Raw genomic sequence first — 12,629 nt, forward strand, 5'->3', positions numbered from 1 at the left:
TCCTTGTGTTGTATATGCTAAGGAGCATTTTCGTTTTCACTGTTACATCAGCACTGGTCAGTAGTTGCGTTACTGTGTTAGGTCTTCAGATTTGACTTGGTGCATGCTTTTTAATTCTTTGAGTGTCGTTATGTCAGCTATAGTGTTGATTTTCAGCTCTAAAAAGAGTGATGATATGAAACAGTTTTAAACCTGTTTTAAGCTTTGCTTTTCAGACTTCTCCAGTTATTGCTTATATGGTTTCTGCAATGTTCAAATTAATATCCTGATTTATATTTTGTACAAATAGTTTTATTTGTACAGGAACATAAGCAATTCAATAAAATGATAGAATTCTGCATTTAACAATGTTTGTAGTGGCTTCTCCTAACCTTAAATCTAATAAATCCAGAGATGAGATAATCCTAATGTAGGGACCTTTGCTCTCCTATAGAGCTACTTGCTCAGTGGTTTTTTTCCTTTTTTTTTTTTTTTTTTTTAGTTTTTAGTTTAGTTATTTTAGTCTGTGTGTGTGCACATATGTGTATGTATGTGTATGTGTGCACACGTGTGAGTATGTATGTGTGGGATGTTTGTTGTGATTTCTGAATATGTAGGGTTTAGTAGGGAAGGGACAAGTGAGGAAATTGGCTATGTTGGTATGTTGGTTATTGTATAGGCTGTTAGTACACCATGGGGTGTTGTCCAAATACCTTATTAAGATTTCAATTATCAAATTAGTGGTTTTTGGATTTAGGTTTACTAATATTCAAAATTTATATCCTAATATCAAACGCTTTATAGGTACAGTTATTACTTACTAATATATGATTTTCATAGCTCAGTTTTAAGCTAGATGATTTGTTGTGGTTTCAGCCCTGCCCCGTTTTTGCTTCCTGACGGACTGGTTCGCTTGGTCAATAAACAGATAAACTGGCATTTGGTACTCGCAAAGTAAGTATGTGTAAAATCCACTTAACACTCTTCTAACTGCATTTTTGTTTAAATCTCAACATAGACACGAATTTTGGGATTCCTTGTAGCTTTCATTCTTGATTTTTATTAAATTCCCTTTGTTAGATATGGCCTTTGTTTGAACATAGAAATTTAAGCTATATTAAGTCATTTCTATGATTTTATACCTGCATATTAATTTAATTGTCTAGTCAAAAGGTAGATAATAAAAGCAAAACTTTAAAGAACCGATTGGGAAGTATTTCCATCCAAGCTGACGACTCTTTCCCTTGTCTTCCATTCAGCAATGGTAAACTTCTGGCTGCTGTTCAAGATCAGTGTGTGGAGATCAGGTAATGGTTACTATGTCCATATGGAAGATGTCTTTTCACAAAAAAGACCATTACTTAAACATAAGAAAGAAGATTTAAAATAATTTTCCAAGGTGGTATATTTGAAGGAATTTTTATATTGAATTAATTTTGTGAAGTGTTGATCACTAACTTAGAAATGATATTCCCTTAGAGTAGTGTCTTAGTCAGGGTTCCTATTCCTGCACAAACACCATGACCAAGAAGCAAGTTGTGGAGGAAAGGGTTTATTCAGCTTGCACTTCCACACTGCTGTTCATCACCAAAGGAAGTCAGGACTGGAACTCAAGCAGGGCAGGAAGCAGGAGCTGATGCAGAGGCCATGGAGGGATGTTACTTACTGACTTGCTTCCCCTGGCTGGCTCGGCTTGCTTTCTTATAGAACCCAGGACTACCAGCCCAGGGATGGCACCACCACAATGGGCGGGGCCCTCCACCTTTGGTCACTAATTGAGAAAATGCCTTACAGTTGGTTCTCCTGGAGGCATTTTTTCAAGGGAAGCTCTTTTCTCTGTGATAACTCCAGCTCGTGTCAAGTTGACACACAAAACCAGCCAGTTCAAGTATTTTGCTTATCTTTGTGCTTTTCCTTTTACTCTGCTTATTCCTGAGTAATGGTTTTTTTTTAAGTAAATGAAGATAATATTCCAGAAGTCTGGAAGAAACTTGTTTGAGTAGTTACTGGTGGGCCAGCGTTTAGAGCATTGTAAGATGTCTCGAGATGTAAAGCAAAGCTGGACAGCTTTGCTATGATAGCACAGATGTGTTGACCGGATGTAGGTCTGTAAAGGACCAAGGTGGCATGAGTACTGGACGCCTGTCTGGTGTCTGTCAAGACATTCAGTGATGCTATGTTCTCATCTAAAATACACCTCTAAGGGCTGGACACATGAATCAGTGCTTACTACAGAGGACCTGGGTTCTTTTCCCAGGACCTGCTTGGTGGCTTACTGCTTCCTGTAACTTCAGTTCCAGGGACTCTGATTCCCCCTCTGACCTCTGTCTGTCTGTATGCACATTGTGCACATAAATTTACTCCAGCACACACGTAAATAAAAAACAAAACTCAGAAGTAGTTGCTATGTTGTGAAATTTGCATCAATACATTAAATATATACCATTTCTAATACTGAGAGCCTCCCTTTTCTTAGGCAAAGTCTTACTATTGGTTGTCAAAATGTAAGTGGAGGGGCTTGGGTGATGGCTGAGCAGATAAATAGCTTGCTGTGCAATCTAGAGGAGTGGAGTTTGGATTCCTGGAACCCATGTGAAAAAAATGAATAGTCATAGACTTCTGCCTGGAATCCCAGTTCCTGTAGTAGGCAGAAATGGCATCTCCACAGCAAACTGGTTAACCATATCATCTGAAAATGCAAGCTCTGGTTTGAACAAGAGCCCCTTGTGCAACATATAAGGTAGAGACTGATAAGGAAGATACTTGTCAGTTGTGGATCTCCACATGCACATGTATACACCTAAACATATGTGGATATGGATGCATACAGGCATGTATACCATATACAAACAAGAGGAAAGTTAAGGGCAAGAGATTTAAAGATTCTTAGATACTAATGGAAATGTTTTTCCGCTGCTCCATTGTTCTTGACTATAACAGTACCAGTGCCCACTCAGTTGCTATCATATTGGTCTTAGTTTTCTGGTGGTCATTGATTAGTTTTTCTTCCCATGTATTTAAGCAGGACTGGATTATCTCAGCCTTTGGAGGAATAGGAAGGTCTTTTCTCTGTCAGGCACTGGCTTCACGTGGGGAGGCTTTCTGAGTCCTTCCAAGCCACCAAGGAAATGATGGTAGTCTTTCCATGCTAAGTAATTTAACCTGATGTGGCATTATGGATCCTTCTGTGTTAGTGTTGTTTTTAACAGCATCTTGAAGCATCCTATTTTGGCAGTGTTTGTATTGTTCACAGGGATTGAGAGAACTCATTTGTTGCAGTTTTGTGAAGTGTGCTTTGAGAAACAACCTTACTTATACACAGCAGTCCGAAGATAACATTCATTTTTCCCAGGAAAAGAGAAGATGGGTGAAGTGATTTTTGGTATATCAGTCAGGGCATGATGTGTGATCAAGATATTGAGGTATGAGATGGAGAGCTTGACCAAAGATTCATGAAACTTTTTGCTGAAAGGATGATTTGCAAACTTTGTGTAGATAAACTTCGGTGTGAAAATAGTTCCACCAGGAAGCCTTTGAGAGTACACTGTGTGGAACTCCTCAAACCACAACACAGGTAACGAGCCCTCTTACTGTTACTCTTGGTAAGTTAATGTCACTGCTGGTGTTGTAAGTACTCTGTTAACTCACAGAGTCCTGGCACATCTAAGGGGTTGTGTAGATTTTCCTGGACTTTAAAAATGAGGAGCTGGCACAAGAATTCAGGATCTGTTCTTGTCCCCTCAGGTTTTGTGTTGTGTTTCAGCTGGGCTGTGGTTTGGTAGAGATGCAGCTTGCCCCCTCATTGTCTTTAGCTTCTCTGTTTTCTCCAACTCCATCATGTGCCATCATCTACCAGGAGTGCAGTGTGAATGAGACAGAGAGTCTGCAGCTTGGATTGTGTTGTGTTTTCTTTATAATTAACCATAGTCTGTAAATATTGGGCTGGTGATGTAGCTCAATCAGCTCCCCTCAAAGGACATCACTTCCCACTTGCCTGTTGCCATGAACTAAAGAATTAGTGTCTATATGTGATGGATAAATGTGGGCTTTCCCTGAGGAATATGAAGAACAGATGGTAAGAGGGAGTTATGGGGGTGCGCATTGCTCAGAGCTGGTGTTCAGTTGTGTTTGTTGAATGAATATAAGCACGTGTATTGACTTTGCAGTAACCAAAAAGGAAATGTTTTCCAGTAAGTGAGGAGTAGTCAGCAATAGTGAGTGTCCTGGAAGTTTTGTTTGACGTAGGCTCTCCAGCTGGTCTAGAACTTGTAATCCTTATGCTTGGGTTATAGATGCGTGCCACCATATTGGAGTTCTTGAATTTTAAAGACTGTGGCTCCTTTTGTTCCACTTCATTCTGTCTACAATAGTGAAGAGCGTTTGTGTCTTAATTACGTTAACCATCGCTGAGACAGATGACCTAATGGGACAAACTTAGGTTCACAGAGTTTATTCTGGCTTAGAGTTCCAAGGACTGCATCTCAGTCTATCATAGCGGGAAAGGCATGATGGAAGGAGCGTGGGGCTAGCTGGTCTTATGACATCAACAGTGAGGAATCAGGGAGAGAACAGGAAGTGGGGCTGGGCTGTATAGCGTCCAGACCTTCCTTCAGTGACTAACTTCCTTTAGCAAATGTCCACCTCCTAAAGGTTCCACAACTTTTTCAAACACAGGCACCAGCTGGGGACTAAATGGTAAAGCACATGGGCCTCTGGGGTACAGTGTGAGATTGTCTCGTGGTAATCGTAGTAACACTGAGTGGGTGTGTCAAGTGTGGGAGTTGTTTCTAGTATCATAGATCATTATTTGTTGTTAGGAAGCAGTTAAAATGGGGACGGGTTGCTGAGAAAAGAGACTTGAAAAGCTGAAGCAGTTGAGTTTTTAAGAGGTAGGCCTCCTTTTTTGCAATAATACTTGGGTGGTTATTTTCCAGTGTTGTGTTAAATGTTGTCAATCACTTAGGATGCTTGCTGTCCTTAACTTGCCTGTACTAGGGCAGACTTTGCATAAAATAACAATGTGTGAATTACTCTTTCATTTGTAATTTGCCAGCAGCTACAAATTATAATTGGTCAATATGTGCTCCTTATTTCTTAAATAGTGAAGTAATAATTCCATATGGCTATGAGTTGTTTATATGGGGACTAATTGGAAACTGTGAAAGAACCCAGCAAAGATGCGAAGAAACTCTTAGGAAGGCATGTGTAAATATTCCCACCCCAGAGTTTGCTTAACTAGAGGGAATGATCGATGATGTTTTAGCAAAACCATCATGTCCAGCTAGCTTTTCTCTTCCATAGCAAAACAGCAGCAGTCCTGTACCTCACCGTAAGGATGAAAGTAGTGCTCCTCCCTCCCTCCTCCCTCCTCCCTCCCTCCCCCCTCCTCCCCCCTCCCTCCTCCCTCCCCCTCCTCCCTCCCTCCCTCCCTCCCCCCTTCCTCCCTTCCTTCCTTCAGTGTTTTCTCTGACCTGTGTGAGGCGCTGTCATCCCGTTTTATTTAAAGAAGGGAAACACTAATCCTTTGTCTCAGTCACAGAGACTGAGCTGGAGTCAGGACACTTTCATTTTAGAGTGAGTTCTTTCTGCCTCATTCCATTTCGGGGCTGAGCAGTATGTTGTCTTAGATTTTTATTTCTGTATTTATGTTTGGAGCCATAACAACATTTGAAAAATAGTTAAAATATTAAAAGCTTTGTAAATTATTGTAAATGCAATGCTTAGTAGATCCTTTAGAAATAATAGAAAATACAGTTTAATAGAAAGAAAGAACTAGAAATTAATTTGTTTGACTCCTCAACTATTTTACTATTAATCTTTTGACATAACTTCTTTAGTACTTTGTGTGTGTGTGTGTGTGTGTGTGTGTGTGTGATTAGTGGGTAATATTGTTTATTCTATTTGATACCAATTTCTGAATCACTCTTGTGATTTATAAATTTAATTTACATTTTAAAATGTATGTTACTTTTTTCCTGAGTAACCTTTGAAATTAATCTAATATAAAATCATTCCATGTCAGGTATAGTAATTGCATAATATTTCATTGGATACGCACAGCAAACTTTAACTAATTTCTTTATACTTGATGTATTTTTCTTCTTTATAAATTAGATTGTATTGGTTTCCTTGATAACTATATAAATCTGTAATCATTTTCTGGGAATAACTTTGTAGAAGTGAAATTACTAGGTCAAATCCTATAGACATTACAGTTTTAGGTAATTGATATTAAATTATGTTCTAGAAAGTTCACCAGCTTTTATTTTGAATGCAGTCTGTACTAATTATAATTATACTACTAAGTTATGTATTTCAAGATTACAGATTGTAAACAGGTCTCTGGTTCATGTATTATAACCTATTTATGTTATGTGATTTTTAAAGTAGACATCATATACCTCTCTTTTTCTATGTGATAGACTTTGAAATATGGTATGGATTAGTGGTTCTTAACTGGTATCAATGTGTGGGGCTTTAACCAATAATCTTACTTGGGCCCATTCTCAATTGACTCAGAATCTTGAGCCTGTGGTACAAACATTCCTGCTGTATCATAAGACAGTGCTTAAGCACTCTTCTGTTGGAGCTCTGTGCTCCTGTTCTAGCACCATTTGTGTAACCAAAAGATTGTTATTAATGAGAGAATCCAGTTCAGACACTAACCACCACCTATGTGACAGAGGATGGCTTACTGTTATATATAGGCACGTGTAGACCACAGTATCTCAGTTGTTTTATAGGGTTACATATTGGTGTCCCTAGGGTAAAACTATTGTTTTTATTTCTCATATATTTGTAGGTCTGCAAAAGATGATTTTACATCAATTATTGGGAAATGTCAAGGTAAGAGTTTCCAAAATTTTGAAATATAAAAAAATTCAATTAGTAATGGTTTACAGCGTTCCTGTAAAGTGTGAATAGTATTCCAAAAGGGTTTACTAGAATTATTTTTATGGCTGTATTAAACTTATTTAAATTATTCAATTTTTAATCTTTAAATATTTTGCTTTCACACACACACACACACACACATATATGTTTTAGGACTTTGAAACAAACTGTGTTTTAAAATACTCAAGGCTATTTTTTGTTTTGAAAAAGTAATTTATAAGTGTAATCTTCTATTTTGGAATCAGTACAGGGATAAACATTTATTTATAAATTCAGAGTTTTTCAACAAAAACTAGTAAAAGTATGTGATTTGATCTTTCTTACTAATACTTATAAGCTTAAGATTAGATATTTTATTTCATTGCCAGAAAGCTAGCAGAGTCTCTGGCCTCATTTGTATTATTGCTAGTATGCAAATGTAAAATATTAAATTATAGAGAGATTATATGAATTGATTGTGTACACCTTTACACAGTGATGCATGATGGCTACTTAGAACATGTAAAACAGTGACTATTAGGAACTCAACTCTACCTAAAACTTCTCAGTTGATTATTCCTGATTCCACAACTGAGTTCTTATTTTGTAACTCAGGATTCAGGACCATCTTAGCCTACTCATCTGTCTTAGTCACGGTTCTTAAGTTATGCACCACCATGATGAGAGCAAGCTGGGAGGAAAGGTTTTACACACCATTGTTCATTATCAAAGGAAGTCAGTCAGGAACTCAGGTGGGGTAAGAACCTGGAGTCAGGAGCTGATGCAGAGGCCATGGAGGGGTGCTGCTTACTGGCTTGCTTCCCACTGCTTGCTCAGCCTGCTTTCTTATAGGGCCCAGGACCACCAGCCCAGGGATGGCTCCACATATGGGCTGGACCCTTCCCCATCAATCACTAATTAGAAAAACGCTGCAGGCTTACTCCAGCCTGATCTAATGGAAGCATTTCTTAATTAAGGTTGACTTTAAGTCATGCCTTCTTCCCTTGATATAGTTCCTTCTTTGTGAGGTCAAGTGAGCTCTTTCTGCAGACCGTTCCTCTGTGCTCTCTTCCCTACCATTTGTGAATGTCTACGATTCTCTGTTACTTGTCACTGCCTGTATCACAACACTTAACCCTGGTTTTCCTTTCTTAATAGTTGGCTTTTCTGATTCCCAATTTAGATTGTGTTAATTTCTAAATTGTATGACAAAATATTTGACCAAAAGTACTTAAGGAAGACAGGATTTATTCTGGCTGACATAGGTTTTACAGTCCGTCATGGAAGCAGGACTGTGTGATTGGCTAAATATTCAGTTGGGAAGCACAGAAGAGATGGGGAATGGGGTGGGGTCATAAAAACTCAAGGCCCACCCCTCACCAATCCACTTCTCTTAGCAAACTCCACTTTGAAAACATATTCAACTTCTCAAATAGTACTGCCACCTGGAGACCAAATGCTCAAAGATAAGAGTGTGTGGGGGGATACTTCACACTTAACCACAGAGATTGTAAATTCTTTGAAGGCAGGGCTCCTCTAGTGTAGTCACATACCTGTCTAGTGCCCAACATTCTTCCCACACATGGTTTTCACACAGGTTTTGACTCTGTTAGGTTGATAATGATGTGTGGGAGCTAATGAAATGATTTTTATGAACAAGTATGTATTTGTCTATTGGCTAATTTTGGAAACTTTTGAGAGTAAATGTTTATTTTATTTGTTTTGTTTGTTTGTTTTTTTTTCTTTTTTTTTTCTTTTTTTTTCAGAGCTGGGGACCGAACCCAGGGCCTTGCGCTTGCTAGGCAAGCGCTCTACCACTGAGCTAAATCCCCAACCCCATTTTATTTGTTTTGTATACTATAGTACATATATACATTTTGAATAATTGTCAGTCCTGCTTCGTATTCCTGTTGTGTACTGTGTATACAAACCACAGTAGGACCTTGTGCGTTGATAAGCCTTTTCTGTGGAGTCGCCTTTCCAAGATAATAAGGCAAAACAGTGTTTAAATGTGAACTATCAAGTTGAGTCTCAGGTATTCCCTGCATTTACTTCATGTAGTATTTTTAACATAGTTGCTGTGTTAGGTCAGATATTAGGTCAAGAAGCCTACAGAAGAGTCTTGTGGGCTTTTCACTTGCATGTTCTCCAGTGCAGCCTTCTTGCCTGCTGAAGGTGTAGGAAGTCTGAGATAGACTTCTGAGCATGCTCAGTGTTGGAGTGATCCTGACATAGGGAGAATCCTTTGGAGTAGTGGCCTTAGGTACCTATTCTTACCTCGTAAGCAAACTGAAAAGCCACAAGATAACATGAAAATGGGAAGTTTAACTATTCTGTATTTCATACAAATTCTATTTATTGAGTTTTTTAGTGTGTACTGTTAATGTGGCAGCCTAGATGAGCTAATGTGGTGAGAACTAATGCTGTATTTTGTTGGCTTCTGGATGTGGGAATTTATGACCTTAATGCTGCATTAATGGCTTCTCTCTATTTTGTATAATGTGAGGCAATGATCATTTGCTTATTATTTGATTCATCTTTATGGGAATTACTCCCATATGCCAAATGATATTTCATGTGTGTGCCTGGAGAGGAAGAGCCAGCTTGTTGTTAATGCATTTTTAAGACTATGTATTGCAGAGTCTGCAAACTGAAATAGGAGCTATTTGGTTCCACTTTGATATTTTTCAATTATTGTTTTATAAAAGATAGGCCATTTGAGAATGTCTGAAATGTGGGTTGGAAGTTGTTTGGCTCTGCTTGCTAGACCATTAATTCAGTCATTGTCTCTTCCTCCTCCCCCCTCTTCTTCTTCCTCCTTCTCCTCTTCCTCCTTTTCCTCTTCTTCCTTCTCCTCTTTTTCTCTTAAAAATAGAAGATGGATTAAACTTTTGAAGAGCTTTTGTGTTGAGTTTTTCATTTTTTTGCTAATTGTAAGAATGCTGAGAGAGAACCCATTGGCCTTCAAGTTCAGGATGTGCAGGCTGACAGCTGCTGGTTGCCTCTGACTTCCCAAATCCTTATCAGCTTACTGTTAGATGCCATTTAAGAATGAGTTTAAATGTATTTCTTGATCTGAAAAGTAACAGAAAACATAAACTATTTGAAATGCCCAGATTTTGAAATGAAAAACCCAGTTTTCAAAGTGTGAGTCTAATGTCTCAGATTATCAACATCCCTTCTCTCCTTTTTTTTTGAATTTTTAGTGAAAGTATTTTTTTTTTTGTAAGTATAATGCACATTCTTAGTAGCAACCAAGGATGAACAAAAGTTGACATAAAGACCCATCGCAGTCAGGAGATGAGTGTTGGTCATTTTCAGAAGATTTTCTCTAATACCTATAGCAGAGTGTGTTTTACAAAAATAAACTGTTATGTAATCTGCTTTCTCTGCTGAGTGTTGGCTGCGAAGTCTTTTAGGTTGACGTTTAAGGCAAACTTCCTCAAGTTGCCTTCTTAATCTATTTTTCATGGTAGATAACTTTCAGGGTATTTAGACTCAGGTCTTAAAATTACCAAGACAGCCCTAAACATCCCTATAAAATTGAGCCAAGTAGCAAACAGCTCGATATTGTATTTGACTCTTTCCAAGGCCATTATTAACAACACTTTGTGTAGACATGAGCATCCGCATGTTTACCTCTCCATGAGGGACACAGGAATGTAGACTGTTTTCATTTCTTTCTTACTTGAGTGAGCAGTGTTCCTGTTTTATTCTCTGAACAGTTTGTATAGAATTTGATACCATGCTGTAAAGACGAGTTGGCATTTCCAGCTTTACTTGTGCTTTTATAAACAAAACACCTTTAGTTCTATCCATATTCGTGTACTGTCTCCTTGATGAAATGGCTCCTTATGCTACTCTGTCCCTCGTTATCTCCTGGCGCTCCTGGCTGGGCTCAGTGTTAGCATAGATGGTTTGGGAGTAATTACTATTATTGCATGGCATTGTTTTCCTTTCCTGTCCTAGTAGGGTTGTTTGTTTATTTGATTATTTATTTGAGGCAGGGTTTGCTACTTAGGCCAGGCTGACCTGGAGCTCACACGCCCCTGTGCCACCATTCCCAGCTCATACCCTGACTGCTTTATTTAGTATATGTGCCTTGCAGGGCGCATTGATTGGACTTGCCTTTTTCATACTCTTAATATTTCTGTCATTTAATTGGAGTATTTAGAACATTTATATTTAACACAGTTAATGATTTGATTAGGAGTAAATATATCTACTTTGTTTTTCTGTTTGTTCAGTTTGAGATGGGCAGTCTAGCTTGAAACTTTTTATTTAGTAGTAAATGTGATAACAGTTTTAATGAATTAACTTAATATGGGGAAGCAGAAAAAGTAATACCTTTTATTTTAATTTGTATTCTTCCTATGTATTTAAATTAATAACCTTTCATAATCTTGTATACACATGGATTGACTTTTTAAAAAATAGGGTAGGATCAGTTGATTAACACACTTTCTATTTCTTGTTGTAAATAATAGCATAAAGAACCCAGTAGCATAGATGTTTTTTAAACACACTGATCTCATTTGCTTTGGAAATCATTATGAGTGAGATTTCTGGGTCATATGGAAGTTTTATTTGTAATTTTAAAATTGATTTGCATATGGTTTTATTAGAAGTATTATGGTCTATATTATCAAAATCTTAAATGTTATCAGGAGTAGTTCTTGATTCATCTACCTCAAAATATTTCCTTCTTTAATTTTTAGGTTGTATAATCTTGGTATATACACTGTCAATACTTAAAGGATCGCAGTTGTACTTGTGATATTTTGCATTTTTAGAGGAGCTGAACTCAGTGATTAGAATAATTACTATTTTACCCACTCTCTAGGCTGATGCTACTTAAGCTTTTTCTACACGTGACCCCTGTTTGTCTGAGGAATTTTTACATGAACCCAGATATATAGGTATACATACTAGGTCTGCAAATAGAGCATTTATTGATTTACTATGTATAATTTTCATTTTTATTGAAGAGGAAAACAAACCTTCACACTCTTGAGATAGATGTGCCTGCCTATGTGCTACTATGTGTCAAGCATGTTTAGTGTTTTGCAGAGTTTGACCCACAGTCTGATTTTATAGTCATCAATGCCGAAATTGTGCTTCACATAAATACACAGCGTAACGTGGCAGAAGTGTGCTTAAGACCATTTAGAAATTGTGGGACGTTGTGTCCTAATTCTCAACTAAAATTCTTTGAGGAAGTTCTTAAGCCATCAATTCAAATAGCAACTTTAAAACCAAACATTCTAACATATTACAGTCCAAATATTTGGTACATGCTGAGGGATGAGGGTAGGAAAATACTAAAAGTCTTTGTTTTCTGTAAATCAAATTATATTTCTATAAGAGCAGAACATTTTGTATGTATAGTAGAGAGATTATGGTTCACTATATACAGTCATTTTTGATTCTGAGGGAAGATTATGGCAGTCTCCTTGGTGTTGTATGGTGTCACATGTAAAGCGTATGTGTTGTATGTCCAGAGCCTATGGTTCAGCTTGATAGCACGGTGTGGGTGAAGGCTGCCAGATTCAGTATGTGTTTGATTTTGAATCAAGTTTTGGTCACTGTGTTTTCAAAGTCTTTTCATCATTGTCAACTTTTCTCAATTCTCCTAGTTAGATTTGCAGACCCCTATGGCACCTCCCGGTTTAAGAACCTGGGCTCCGTGCTTTGGCTTATTCTTAATTTCATAAGGACTTTGAGTAACTTATTCCTGAGCTCTGGCTAGTCTCGGGCATGTTCAGCATCCATCCGTG

The 12,629-nt window shown here is 37.8% G+C and overlaps 1 protein-coding gene across 16 annotated transcripts in view; it reads left to right on the forward strand.

Moving 5' to 3' along the window:
- Positions 1–12,629, forward strand: part of Nbas (NBAS subunit of NRZ tethering complex) — a 341,775-nt gene that overhangs the window by 5,571 nt on the left and 323,575 nt on the right. For all 16 annotated transcript variants that reach the window (NM_001427446.1, XM_087554759.1, XM_087554760.1 and 13 more), the window contains exons 4-6: positions 856–933; positions 1,239–1,286; positions 6,782–6,825. In NM_001427446.1, coding sequence (NP_001414375.1) covers positions 856–933; positions 1,239–1,286; positions 6,782–6,825 — 170 coding nt within the window. The remainder of the gene's footprint in view (positions 1–855; positions 934–1,238; positions 1,287–6,781; positions 6,826–12,629) is intronic.

This window comes from Rattus norvegicus, chromosome 6, assembly GCF_021556685.1.
Source record: "Rattus norvegicus strain SHRSP/BbbUtx chromosome 6, alternate assembly SHRSP_T2T, whole genome shotgun sequence".
NCBI lineage: Eukaryota > Metazoa > Chordata > Mammalia > Rodentia > Muridae > Rattus > Rattus norvegicus.